A 15,404-nucleotide genomic window follows, 5' to 3' on the forward strand; every position below is an offset into this window, starting at 1 on the left:
TTCACTAGCTCTCTCATTTATAAGTTTCTAGAAATGATTATTTATAAACAAATACGTTTATTTATTTCTTTGCTTATATAAAAATGTAATAGATTGGTAGTTGGTGGATAAAATGATTAACTAGTGACGCCAACTAAAGCGTATTGGCAATTCTTCATAGTAAAATGGCCTTGCTGGCTGGCAATCTTGTTGTGTATGCAAAATAAATGTGGTGTGCGTTCGTGTGAGTGTGTGAGTGTGTGCGTGTGGATGTATGCGTATGTGTGGGCGTTTGTGGCACACAGATGAACATACAAACAGACTCGTAATAAAGGCAGCCCACTAACTCATGCACGTCTGATTAAACGCAAAAAATACGCGAATGAGTGAAGAGCAGTCGATGCTACACCGCAGATCCGACAGTCAACCAAAGCCAAACAGCCATGCTTATTAGCACAGATACACACGCACACACTTGAGCCTTGCCTCAATTAGCCTTATTTGTGTTTAAATTGCATTAGAGCAGCGCCCGAGCAACAAAAGCCAACAACAGCAACAGCGAGGCAGAGAAGGGAACTGAGAAAAGAAGGCAAATTACATTACACAAAAAAATTGACGCATTTGAGGGTAAAGCCAGCACTAAGCCAGTATCGTCTGCGTGTTTATCGATAATTTCTTATCGCAGCCAAGCTTAAATGTATTTGTTTAACTAAGTCCCGAAACCGCATAACAAAACCATAGAGCAATCACAGCCATTTACAAATGTCACTAAGGCTTTTAACCAATTTATGTTAATGTTGACTTATTCCCAAAGTACGAACGTGCTTCTCTGAACATATGTATAGTATGTAATATGTTCTCAATGTTCTTATGATATTTGTTTCGGCTTTTGCCGTATGGCAGCCAGCCACTGATATATTATTAACTATTTACTCACACTTTTGATTTCATTCATTTTGGTAAATTGCCGTCCAAATTCCCATAAATCAACGCCAAATTTCAGGGCCCAGTTGCGCACTCTGCAAAAAGACAGAACAAAATTAAGTTATTTAAGTTACATCGAGTATTGAAGGTGTATTTAATAACAGACAATTAAAATATTAAATTTCCCATAATCAAATGGAATGTTTTTCTCTAAAATTGGTTCTTAGCACATATTAAAAGTGCTTAAAATTTAAATGAAAACAGGTAAGAAAGCGAGAGTCGAGTGTGCTCGACTCTGAGATACCCGCTACCCATTTGAACAAAAGCCAAAACAGTGCGATATAATTCTTAAAGTATACGAAAAAAATATACCGCAAAATAACATACTAATATAGTAAATGGTACCTTTGGTATATGGATATAGTTTTATATTCTAAATATAAAATAGAGGTCGAAATATCAGCCAAAGCTATTGAGATTCGTAGTAAGTATGCGTTTTTGCCCTTTTTAAGAAATCTTTTATTAATAATTTAAGCATACTTTTAACTCCAAAGGCCAAATAAGCCAGAGCTAGTAATCTCGGATAGATTATACATTAATGTATAATCTAAGCTTTATAATAAATAATAAGTAAATATATAAAACGTAGTTTCAATTTAAAAGTCTAGACTTATATAAATATCATAAAATATATGTTAGGTATTTATATTCTGATATAAATTGAATATTTGTAGATATGAACTTCTTTACGTCTTTGCATCTACAAAATTTGTACATGGCTCTGAAACTTCTAAGTAAAATCGGCTTACCCTAATGCTCTACGCTCTTGCTATGTCTCTTTTTCTCTTCCTTTTCAATTTCGTACTATAACTGAAAATGCAATATTAAACCATAGATAAAGACTTTGCACTTAGCCAACTCTCATTCTCCGAATGGAATTTACAGCTTTTTGCATTTCAGTGCCATTTAAAAAATGTCTTTTTTTTTCTTTTGAGCAACTCTTTTGACATTTTGCATTCACATTTCGTAGTTCGCCTTTCATGTATTATTTTGGCGCTCATTTCCGCATTGAATTGCTCATTAAGTGGCCTCCCATTTGGTCTCCCGCATTCGCCATTTCTGACCATTATGGCCATTATCCAATTTCAATCACTTGTTCGCCACTTTATATCGCTCCATTGTTTACGCTTCATTTCCCCGCACTGGGGCCAATAGGAGCAATCAGCCATCAGCCATCAGTAGGTTCCCCCATCGCCTCGACTTTGCAGCCATCCTGCAATTTAAACAACTTTTGTCGTTGCTGTGGCGCTGCCATAATACAATTTTCATATAATTTAAATCATTTTGGGCATCGTCGTTGGCCATAAAACTTTGTCTGCGTCTGTTGCTTGATGTAGTCGTATTCCTGCCCCATTCCTGTTGCACTCGCTCCTGACACTGCGCCAACTCGCCATCTCTTTTCTTCTTCTGGCGCACACCGTCAAGTGCATATAAACATGCGCTTATTTTGTATCTAGATGGCTGCCAGAACGACGGCGATGGCGATGACGACGATGAGTCTGAAAAAGCTCGTTCCAACAGGGCTGAACGTAATCAACATTGCGTATACGCAACGTTGGCTTGCTGTTGCCATTCCTGTTGCTGTTTCGTTTGCTCCTCCACTCCTCTCTTTTTCTCTATCTCTCTCTTTTTGCTATTGATATTGAAGATAATGCCATAAAATTGTGCAAATATTTTTGGGTAGCACTGTTTTGCATGCCTTGGCTCTTGGCCCGTTTTCTTTTTTGTTTTTGTTCTTTTTTCTTTTCATTTTATGAAATAATATTTCATTTTGGTTTTATCAACGCCTTGTCTTGTCTCTGAGGTTTTTTGGGTCTGCTCTGCGTTTATACTTATTCAATTTGCTGTTTGCTGTTGCTGTTGCTGTTGTTCCTGTTCCTGTTTCTTGTCTTTATCTTGTGGCTACCGTCTGTTTTATGAGCTCTTCGCAGTGTGTTGTGCAGCTTTTGTTTTGCTTTGACTTTCGCGTTTAGATTATAAATGTTTGGCAAATGTTTTCACAGTTCCCATCGTTGTTGTTGTTGGTGTCCTGTTTTCCTATTATCCTGCCCTCTTATTGTAACTCTCAGTCTCATTCTCTGTACAGCTCTCTCTTGCCCTGATTGCCCTCTTCTCGCTCTGTTCATATCCTGACTTAAGTTGTAATGAGTTTGGCTGGCTTTTCAATTTGCTCAAGTGAACTCAAGTTTCCTCCTCCGCTTCCCATGTTTACTTTGCTGCTTTGACAACTTGCAAGCAAATACAGAAATATCAATATACAAGACATACACAAATATGTTAAGGACTCTGCTATTTATAATATATGCAAAATTACATATTACTCTGAATATTATGTTACATAATCACATTTAAATACTGCTTAGTCCTTGCAGCCTATACAAAAGTTTTGAAAATGTCAATGTTAAAGCCAAGAAATATAAACTTGTGATGTCCTCGCTTCACCTTCGTTTAAATATTTGACTGTCAATTTTTCATCAAAACAAAGCTTATTTTTATGACATTTTCTTGAGCATTTCTTGCGCTCGAATCAAGTATACGCAATGGTGAAACGTGTGAGTGTAATCTAAGCGAACTTTTGCTCAAAGTTTTAGCAGCTTTTGTGGCATACTTTGAATATTAGATTATAGAATTTGAGCTTATGACCACCTCAACAATGCCACAACGAGTGGCATTCACAACATCCGTACTCTGTTGTTGCTGCTATAAAAAGAAAAACAAGAAGACCTCGGCAAAACTACAAAAAAAAAAAAAAAAACGGAGAAATGTAAGAACCAAAATGCAACTCACGTAGGTTGGCCAGAGAAAAGCCAAAGAGCCAAAAGACACAGACACAGAGCGCGCACACAATGCACACACATAAAATCAAAACCAAAGAAACCACAAAAACATCGACATGCAGACCGCAAGCACCAATGAAAGACCATCAACGTCATCTTGGGGCTCTTGCCTGCATGTAAGACAAAGCTGGGGTTCTGAGACCAAGAGAGAATCAAGTGAGCAAAGAGAAGAAGTGTGTGTGTGCATGTATATGTGTGTGTGGTTGGTTGGTTGGTAACGGAATAAAGAGATTTTCGTGGCCTGGAAATAAAAAGGCGCATTTTGTTTTGCCATTTTGGCAGTTTGTGCACGACAAAACTTGACAATGACTAAAAAACTACGTGATATGCTGAGGACAACAGACAACTGCGTGGGGCGTAACTAGAGGAGGGGTTACAGCATAACAGGCTTCTTCCTTTTCTTTTCTTTTTTTCTTTTTTTTTTTCTTTGGCTATATGACAGCAACATCTCGAGCTTCTTCTTCATTGCCTTTCACCTGCAAGAATTCAGCTCAGGTGTATTTTGCATTGTCTTGCGCGTTGTGCGCCTTTTGAGCACGAACCACGTGTATGTCATGCTCAAGTACCATCGACGAGTACACGTATAAGCCATCGAAGTAGTTTTATTTTCCAGCTTTCTAGATTTCACTTTTTTTGTTGTCGTAGTATGCCGATACAGTGAGACACTCGTTTTGTGGTCCAGGTAATAGGTCAATGGGTTGGCAGTTTGAAATCGAAATGAGATTTTCTTCAACATCTTCGAGATGTGCGCAGAAATCTGAAGAGCTCACTAAAGCACGTAGCAAAGTTTTCCTATTCGTTCGTTCGATAATATCGCACATGATTTATCTATGTTCTCGAATCCCACTTCAAATACATACATTAGGCGAAAAGTCATAAAGTTTGTAAGAGTCGAAAGTCGTAAGGAAAGAAATTTGAAACTCTCGAAACTTTTAAAACACAACTCCGAATCTGAACTTTATTTGAAGCATGTTTCCCCATAAAACTCGAGCGTATAGTTTATGTTTCTATTTGATAGCAAAAGAGATTTAAATCTCCATCTTTTGAGAACAAGTATGAATGTCCTATGTTCTTTAAGTTGATTGAATTCATTAATGTCTGATCGAGTTTCTTTCTTTGTCTTTGACTGAAGCGAAGTGAAGCAAAAAGGCACTGTATAATTGCTTCATTTATTATCTATTAATCTTTATACATTACATTACAACACTTAAACTAAATTATCCTTACGCACTTCTCAACAGTTCAATTAAATAATGTCTATGTACTATCGAAGATAAGGAAATATCGATAAAGACGGTACTATTAGAGAAGGGATAATCGATTTTTAATCGTTATACATTACACAACACTTAAACTAAATTATCCTTTCGCACTTCTCCACACTTCAATTAAATAATGTTTATGTACTATCGATGATCAGGAAATATCGATAACAGAAGGAAGATATTAAATAAGCGATAATCGATAAATAATCCATTAATCTTTATACAATTCACAACGCTTAAACTAAATTATCATTACGTACTCCTCAACACTTCAGTTAAATAATTTCCACGTACTATCCATGTACTATCGAAGAGCAGTAAATATCGATAAGAGAAGGAAGAAATTAGAGAATCGATAATCGATAAGTAATCGAACGCTCTGGTGTGTGATCGATGCTAAAAAAAACATAGTGAAATAGAAGCACAACCCATTAAAGTTTGTAAAAAAAAAGAGTAGATGAGAATATCTCGCTTCCACAGAAAATGTCTGATTAACATTTCTACCCATTTTCCTGCTTCATGTTAGATTTTCAATGGTGAAACTTGATCTGAAAAGCAAAACCGCACCTGCCAACTGACATTACGTACATCTTTTATTTCGTGACAGGTCTGTGGACTTTCTCAACTCTGTTCGCTGTCAGATTTATTAACTGTCACATTCCAGTTGTTGTTTTTGTTGTTGTTGCTGACGCGCTTCTTCTTAGTCTTAGTTGTTGCTGTTGCATGTATCTGCAAGTGGCGCGAATGCTACTTAAAATAAATTTGCATTTGAAGCTTTGACTCGCTACGTGAAGTGAGCACTGCAGAATGTTGTCTCTGTATATCCATGGGTGTGTCTGTGTCCGTGTCTGTTTCGGTCTCTGTGTGTGTGTGCATGGGCGTGGCAGATCTAATTACAGCCCAGCCAGCTTAAGTGAATAAATAAAAATACAACAATGGCAACCAGAACAGAACAGAAAAACACAGCGAAGCAAACAAACAAACAGAGCGCTAACTACTTATGACAAATGACAGTGAAAGTGCATTAAGCGGTAAATGCTTGAGGAGGGAATAGGAAGAAGAGAAGGAGCAGGCAGAGGCAGAGGAATAAGTGAACAGCGAGAAACGCACAGGGGATAGAAAACGTTGCATTGCGTCTGGGGAATTATTTGGTTTTTATTTCACCCGCCTTCTCTGCACGCGTCGCACTCTTGCTGCAATTAAGTGGATTTTGAATTTGCATAGAACACGACAAGTTAATTTATAAATACATATAGTCTGAAGCGGCGCATAAAGTGCAGGCCAGAAAAGTGACAGACAGTCTTAGGGGAGTGAAAGAGACAATTCTACTTTATACTGAGTAGATATGTTGAGGAATATTTTCGTGGAGTTGCATAAGCGGTAAACAAAGAATATAGCATACTTATATTGACATTGGAAAAACCTTATAACACTAAAGATTAACAACATTCATTACGAAAATCGAATAGCAAGCGAGATTTTGAAGCTAGACTATTTAGTTCGAACATTCATAACTTGGGTTGCAGATAAAAATTATTGAAGTTATTTAAGAAACAATTTTACATAGCAAAGAAAGTCTGCTGATGAGTGCGGATCTTTGTTGCTTTGGCAGACGATGTGGTATATTTTTTGTACTTCATGGTATATTGGGTTGCAATCAGATATACTAGTATATCTAAGATACTGCTGAATTATAGTCAATGGTATAGTTTCAGTTTTTAGAATGTATAGGTATATATAATTTAGTTTAGTATTTATTTTTTAGATATATTTCAGCACTGTTTTTGCTTTTATTGAAAATAGATAGCCGGTCTCACATTCGACCACATTAGACTCTAGCCTTCTTACTTTTTTAAATCCGCTTTGTTATAAATAAAATATACTAATCTTTTAATAGGAAAAAGCTTACTATGAGTTTGAACTTTTATTTAAAATTTTTAAGACTTAACATAAGTTCACTAATTTCATGTTAACCCATTTTTATCGATCAATACACAAAACACATCATTTAATATAGCTTTAAGTTAATGTAAACATTAAAAATAAATACTAATCAGAATCAGAATTAACACAAGACCACAAGAACCAAAAAATAAAATGTGAACAACTGCATAAGAACGAACTCAAGATCTAAAGTTAATAAAGTTAACAACTGGACAAAACTATAAAGGTGAACTTATTCACTTTACTGATGTAAATACTTTTTACTAGATGTATTCCCAAGAAAATGTAGGATCCTCCAGGTCATTATATTGACTTAAATATAAAAAGTCTCTAAATTAATTTTAATTTTAATTTTTCAATGAAGAATGAAGCAAGATTAAATGGCACAATAGAAACCAAAAAGCAGGATTATTATATAAAAAAATAAAAACATTAAAGACAAGGTAAGACATAGCGAAAACTTGTAAAGAACCTGCTCGCATTAGCAAAGAGCTCTTTGCGCCTACAAGCACATTTGTAGCTACTGTTACATGAAGAAAGTAGACCTTAATTCGAGTCCAATTGCTGCTTTGGTTGCTCAGTTTCAATTTACAAGCAAACAGGCTGACCTGCTCTTTAATCTCTGGCCATGGCACGTGACCAGCTCGTAGAGAACAAGTCCAAAAAATGTTGACCAGCTGCTAACAAAGTCGAGAAATTTTAAGCTAACGGGCATTGCATTAAAATGGCAATGCTGCAACTGAAAATGAGTCAAATGAATGGGCACAATGGCAACAACAACAGCAACTGTGACAACAACAAGCTGGCGCTGTTAGCTGAAATGCGGCCAGAGAGCTAAGAAATATCCCGTTGAATGAATGAAGCAAACGGAACGAATTCTATGTAGTACTACCGAGCATAAACACGATTTGGGTCAGTTACATCAAAAGCAATGGGCCCACCATTCGACCAGGACCAGCATCAGAGTCAGAGCCAGAGTCAGAGCCAGGCCCAAAACCAGAGACCAGGCACAACTTCATCATCATCATTACATGCCTCAAACATAATCGTCAATGCTGTTGGCCCCTTAAGGCACCCAGATTGTTGTTGTTGTTGTAGCTGGCAGCAAACTTGAAATAAATTTAATTGAATTTCTGCAGTGACACACAAAAGCAACATCCAAATAAAATAAAGAAGGACAAGCATAAACTTCATGTTTCAAATTAACGAAATTAATTTTTACGCATGTGGACATACATAATACATATATATATGAATATATATTTGAGTGATAACATTACCCAAAATACATATTTCATTTCTCGCCATATTGTTAATCATAATTACCAAGAATTTGTCATTTAATTTAATACTTATTAAACATCTTTCATATTCGTTCACTGATTACAGAGCTGATGATAACAGAATTTAGCTACCATTAACAGAGCTCTGTTATTAGCAGTAAAATGTTGAACCCTAAAAGTATGCTACACAAAATATCTGACGAACGCAAATCTATTGCGATCATACGTAGTAATAATAAGCCAAGAACCAAATGCTTTACAAAATCATGAGAATATTATTATTGTAGTATTGTGTTAAGAGTATTATGAGGAAAACAAATGTTTGTCAAAGTGCCAAAATGCAGGGGAAGATAACAACAATAAAAGCATTAACAGAAACAACAAAAACGACAAACTGAATGCTAAATCTAATTTCAATAAATAAAAGTGACATTAGACAAAAAATCACTTAGTTGCCAGGCTGCCTAGCTTCCTTCCTGCCTTCTGAATTTCCTGCTGTCTGTCTGCCTGCTGTCTGCCTGCCTCCTCTCTATATGGACTGGGTTTGGACTGCAAATGGCAGTTGGTTCTGGGTTAATTAGCCAAGTGAACGTTGCGGTTACGTGACTGCCATTCGCTTAGTCTCACATACGACCACATATGCCCAAACACACGCACACACACACACACATACACCCACACCCATATTCTTTCACACCAGCGCACTAATTGCAAAATCCTATTATGTATCCATTAGATACTCACACAAGCACAAACTTACTCAACGACGACGACACATGTAGAGAGAGCTCTTTAGACCACATTTTTGCAAATATTGAAATTGAAATTCTTTCATCCCATGTCATCTGTAATGTCTGCCCCAACGTATACTTAATATGCGAATCTTTACATTTTATCGCTCATTATTTTTATGCACATTTTTAATGATGCTTCGAGTGACTTTTGCAGGGTTTTTGCCCTACCAATAAATTGGCATATTGTCCGTGGTAAACAAAGTAATAGTCATAAATATAATGGGTTATAAATGAGATGGATGACAAAAGTTTCGGCATTATGTGTAGAAATTCCAAAAATATCTATGCAGAAAAGTTCAATTTGATGGTAGTCATTAGACATTGGCATTGGCATTGCCATCTACAAACAGAAGTCGTAAAGCAAACTCATAAATACGAAAGTCATGAATGAAATAAAGAAACAAAGACTCGACACTCTTTTACATATTTAATGCATTAATTTTAAAGGCAACCATAGACGACGCATAAGATTAAATAAAGATTCTAAACGATTTAACACAAAATATTTGCTATTAAGAGAAAACTTTCTTTTCAAAAGAAACTAATTGAAGTGATATATATTTAATACAATTTACAACTTAGAAATATGAATAAGAAAGCAGAAAATGTGTTGAAATTTGCATAAATATTGCAACACATGTATTACTTGTATATTTATGGCCATTAGCATTGTAGTTAACATTTGTAGAGAATAATTTATACACTGACTGAATCGAAATGTATAAACAAATTTACAATTAATTTCCTATTTGGGGGAAACACAACACAAGCGATTTGTATCGATTCGGCACACAGTTTCAATTATGCATAATTGGAAATGGGTATAAAAATAATTTCGACAGCAGATGGAGATAATGTATGTAGTTGTTGCTATACACTACAATAAATGTGTGTGTATATATAATTGCGTGTAACTGCGAGCACTTACTCATTGTGTGGTATATCCTCATCCTGATCTCCGACAGCTGGGAATATGTGCATTTTGAATATTAACACGCCCAGCAAAAGGGCCACAAAGCAACTTAAATGTTTGCCCTCCATTCTGCGGCTGTGTTCGGTGTAGTTCGTTGCGATTTGATTTGGTTTCGATTAAATCTGCGGCTCCGCAACCGACACTCAATAAACTATTTTCGATTTACTCGCACATTTGCAATTTGATTATTTTATTGGTATTTTTTTTTTCGCCCAGTTCGTGTGTGTGTTTGTGTGAAAGCCACAAAATCGTTTACCAAACGAATTTCGAATTCGTTTTACTTCGTTTTTATGTATTGACACTTTTTTGTTTCAAAAACGCGCGATTAATTTTTATCAATTAAATGAATTCCAATTTTGGTTTTCACAATTTATTTATAAGTATTCAATTACGAGTACTATGAAATAGTTTGATTTGATATCTGTAATTAATGATTATTCAATTTCATTCATTTGTTTGCGAGTGGTGAGTTTCAGATTTTTTTACAAATTTCCAACTATTTTCAATGTAATTCTGTCGATTATTTAACATTTTTGCAATTAATATTCGCTTTGTTTGACAACAATTCGTGATCCGTGAAATATTTCTCTCGAATTTGCTAGTTTAAATCTGTAATGAAATAAGATTTTAAATTTCTATTATTATTTGATTTTGTAGCTAAACTGCACTTTTCAGTTAGAATCAAACAATAAGAAACTTTTAGCTTAGTTTTAAGCTAGCTCAAAATTTGTATAGATACACAAAGATACAAAAAAAATCCATATTGAAAAGTAGATTGCAAATCTTGATTCAAGGTTTTTTCAATTTAGAAAAAACAATTTTAAATCAAGAATCCAAAAATTCTAAGTCAAGATTTGTATGCTAAATTTGCATTTTAAGATCTTGCTTCAAGAAAATTTTATTTTAGATTGAAAAGAAGATTGTCAATCTTGATTCAAATACTTAACGATCTTTTTTTTTTACAAACTTCATTGATTTACTTTGTTCTTAAGTTGCAGGAAATAGTTGTATTTATTTGTTATCATTTATTAAAATAGTAGGTGCAGAATATATAAATTAAAGTGCCCAAATTTTTAGGTTGGCTTTGAGTTACAGGAAAAAAAAATTGCTTGATTGAATAAAAACAAGTAGATAACATTTCAATATTTGTATATAATCATTTCTGAAGAATATCACAAAGAAATAATCAAAGCCTATAAAAAATATTTGATTATTTTGAAATAGCCGCAATATAATATACATATAATACATAAAATATACAAATAAACAAATTATATATATTATAAATCCGAAGTTCACTTTTTAAATATATAAAAAAGTAAGAAAGCTGTAGGATTAAAAATATTAGAAAGCCTCTATTTTTAGTCAATATTTATTTTATAATTCATTACGTTAATTGCCTATAAAAGTTTAATGAAAATATTCTGAAAATTGTGTTGGCTCTTAAATACATGTTTGTTTTAAGTATACAATAATTTCAGTGAACAAAATCATTCACAATTGCAGCGGAATAATGGCAAACAATTAAAGCTTTTAGCCTAATTTCGTGTGCAGTTGTTCGCCTTGAATTCGAAACCACTTCAGAGAATAATAAACAATTGAGATATGCACGAGTTTTGGCGCAGCTTTATTGTTTACAAAATAATAAACTTGATATAAAAATAAAACTAATTTGAAACTTTGAACTTTGCAACAGAGCCAAAGAGAATGTAATTTCCATTCCATGGCACAAAATGGTTGCGAGGAGTTGTAAAAATATGTTTGCAACGGGCATTTATTGGGCTCCATTTGGAGGTTGAGTTTGACCTAGAAATGCGTTTTCAAACACACACGCATAAACACATCTCGCCCCAACAAACATACGTACACACACACACACGCAGACATGTCGTTATGCTCTGGTTTCGAAGTCGAATCCTTTTCGTGGGAGATTGGCACATGCGCAGTGTAAAAGGCGGCCCATTCATTTGGCCCACGTCGTCCTCTGATGGCTATGCACAAGCAATTTTTTGTATGAGCATGCCGCCCCCAAAAAGGCGCACATTGCTGTACATCGTGCGAGTCGATCTTTGTATGTGTGTGTGTGTGTGTCCCCAAGGATATCGCGTAATAATTTTCATTAAACATGGCGCAAGCCTTTTGCGGGCAGCACATAACTTCACACTCGCCCCCAAGCCCCTCAGCGACCACATCCGCATGAAATAAAGACAATTTATTGTGACCGATACGCACACACTCACACAGAGTAACACAAGAGAGCATTGTTGCCATTCTGAGCGAACCATATCGCATAAAATCTCCCAATACGTGGGCTGGAGACAAGTTGCGCAAGGCAGTAGTGTGGACCTGCGGGCAGCGCCCGCTACAGCTGATGGAAACCAAGATGGAGTCAGGGTTTGTCAGGGCAAAGATAGATACACTATACGTTTATAGTTGCTACCTTGCCCCATCGCTTAGCATGGAGGACTATCTGTCCATTTTGGACAAGCTGGTAATGGATGCCAGAGATAAATGCCCATGCCTCATTGGGGGTGACTTCAATGCTTGGGCAACGGAGTGGGGCAGCTTAGTCACAAACCAGAGAGGACGTGCGGTTTTAGAGGCATTTGCGGCTTTGGACGTTGTCCTTTTAAATAGGGGCGGTGAGCACACATTTAGCAGAGGGAACGCAGGATCCATTATCGACCTGACCTTTCTTAGCAGTAGCCTGGCTCCAAGAGCCTCCTGGAAGGTCTGTAGGGACTTCACCTACAGCGATCACCAAGCCATCATTACTGATATAAGGAAACGACCCGAAGTTGCGGCAGTTCCGAGAGTAACCAGGTACCGAGAGAACACTCTTGACATCGACATGTTCGAGCATATGATGCAAGGGTTGCAACTTAGCGGCACGGCGACTGACATGACCAAGCAGATCATGTCTCAGTTGACACGAGCATGCAATGCCTCAATGAAGAAGGTCGGGAACGGAGCAAAGCATCAGCCGGTGTACTGGTGGACTAACGAAATTGCAGTGGCTCGGAGAGAATGCTGTCAGGCACGAAGATCTCTTCAGAGAGCCCTCAAACGCGGAAATCCAGACGCGTCTTCGCTATTGCTCGAGCTAAAGACAAAAAGGCGAACACTGAAAGGTCTAATTAAAGCAAGCAAGAAGCGACTCTTCCTGGAGCTGTGTGACCAAGCCGAACAGGACCCTTGGGGATCGGCCTACAAGATTACGATGAGGAAGTTGAATGCCTTCTCATCGCCAAGCCCGAAGTGCCCAGAACTCTTGAGGAAAATAGTGTCTCATCTGTTCCCACAGCAACCAGCCCGAAACGACAACAATGAGGTTGCAGGACTTGCTGACTGGAACAGTATTCAGTTTGACGAAGTCTCGGATAGAGAGGTCCTAGCAGCAGCGCACAGTATAAAACCTGGTAAATCCCCTGGACCAGATGGCATCCCGAGTGCCATTGTCAAAAGAGCAATGGAGCTGAAACCGGCATATTTCAGTACGGTGTTCAACTCGTGCTTCAGGGAGGGGAGATTTCCCATTCGATGGAAAAAACAGGACCTGGTTCTTATTCCAAAAGGAGGCAAACCACCGGATGACCCTTCAGCCTACCGGCCAATCTGTCTGCTGGACATCGTAGGCAAGGTACTCGAACGCGTTATTTGCACGCGACTGGAAGCCGAGGTTGACATCAAAGGGGGTCTTTCACCATATCAATTTGGTTTCAGAAAGGCACACTCCACACAACAAGCGGTACAGGTGGTCTCACACATAGCAGCCACAGCAATAGAGGGTAAGCGGTGGCTCTGGGGTACCAAGCAGTATTGCCTAGTGGTCACTCTAGATGTCAAGAACGCTTTTAACTCCGCCAACTGGGGGAGAATCATGCAATGCCTGATCCAAAGGAACATTGAGCCGCACATCGTCCGCATAATAGGCAGTTACCTCGAAGGAAGGTCACTACGCTACCGGACCAACCACGGAAGCGTCAACCAAGTAGTTACTGGAGGGGTTCCACAAGGCTCAGTTCTTGGTCCGACGCTGTGGAACTTAATGTACGACGGAATACTGAGACTTGATCTACCGGAAGGGGTTAAGATTGTAGGCTTCGCTGATGACATCGCGATCGTGGCAGTCGCCAAGCATAAGCACGAAGTTGAAAACAGCGCTAATACAGCAATAAAAACGGCGGAGAGATGGCTAGCAGACGCAGGCCTTAGCCTAGCCGAGCACAAAACGGAGGCAGTCCTGATAAGCTCCAGGAAAATGGTGGAGACCGCTAGCATAATTGTGGGAAGCACAAGTATTTGCTCAAGGCCTGCACTTAAGTACCTGGGAGTTATGCTAGACAGGAGGCTCTCGTTTAAGGACCACTTGAGCTACATAGGCCAAAAAGCCTCAGTGGCGTGTATTGCGCTTGCTCGCATAATGCCTAACACCAGAGGACCGAAGCAACTACGGAGACGACTACTGACTGGAGTGGTGAGGTCGATCACAACGTACGCAGCACCCATATGGGCTGCGGCTACGACTAAAAAGACATTCATTAAAGAAGTGGGAGCACTCTACAGACTCTGCGCTATTAGAGTTGCCAGTGCGTTTCGCACAGTCTCTGGGGAAGCAGCGCACGTGATAGCGGGCATCACTCCGTTCGATCTGCTGGTCACCGAGATCAGCAGAAAATACTGCACAGGAAATCACCTCACAAGCCGTCAGATCATGCTGATCGAGTGGCAACAACGGTGGACCGAAGCTCCCAAGGGAAGATGGACATGGAAACTGATTCCATCGGTCGAAGCGTGGGTAGATAGAAGACACGGCCAAACAAACTTCTATCTGACGCAGTTCCTTAGTGGACACGGGTGTTTCCGAGCATATCTTCATCGCTTTGGGCACGCTGACGATCCATCATGCCCAAGGTGTGGAGTAGGCGTCACGGAAGACGCGGGACACATCATCTTCGCCTGCCCCAGGTTTGAAAGGGAAAGAAGAGAAGCCGAAGAGGTGCTGGGCGAGTCCCTATCTCCAGATAGGATGGTGCCACTAATGTTGGCAAACGCCGATAATTGGGATGCGGTGGAAAAAATGGCAAGCACTGTCATGAAGGAGCTCAGACGCCAAGAAAAAGTGCGTAACTCTGATGCGAGCCGTTAAGGCTCTACTCCTCCTGAAGTAATACTTTATTGGTAGTCCCAGGGGGACAGTAGAATGGCGCAATAACATACTTAGTCTAAATTTAAAAAACACACAACTATATATATGTATTATATATAATGGACAACTGTTTGAATAAAATATATAGATTGAGTTTAAAAAAAAAAAAAAAAAAAAAAAAAAAAAAAAAAAAAAA

At 38.0% G+C, this 15,404-nt stretch overlaps 1 protein-coding gene across 2 annotated transcripts in view; it reads right to left on the reverse strand.

Moving 5' to 3' along the window:
* Positions 1-15,404, reverse strand: part of LOC117563725 (voltage-dependent calcium channel subunit alpha-2/delta-3) — a 57,382-nt gene that overhangs the window by 37,151 nt on the left and 4,827 nt on the right. For both annotated transcript variants that reach the window (XM_034242189.2, XM_034242187.2), the window contains exons 2-3: positions 10,015-10,668; positions 917-998 (exon numbers count right to left, since the gene is read on the reverse strand). In XM_034242189.2, coding sequence (XP_034098080.1) covers positions 917-998; positions 10,015-10,127 — 195 coding nt within the window. In that variant the 5' untranslated portion in view covers positions 10,128-10,668. The remainder of the gene's footprint in view (positions 1-916; positions 999-10,014; positions 10,669-15,404) is intronic.

This window comes from Drosophila albomicans, chromosome 2L (assembly GCF_009650485.2).
Source record: "Drosophila albomicans strain 15112-1751.03 chromosome 2L, ASM965048v2, whole genome shotgun sequence".
NCBI lineage: Eukaryota > Metazoa > Arthropoda > Insecta > Diptera > Drosophilidae > Drosophila > Drosophila albomicans.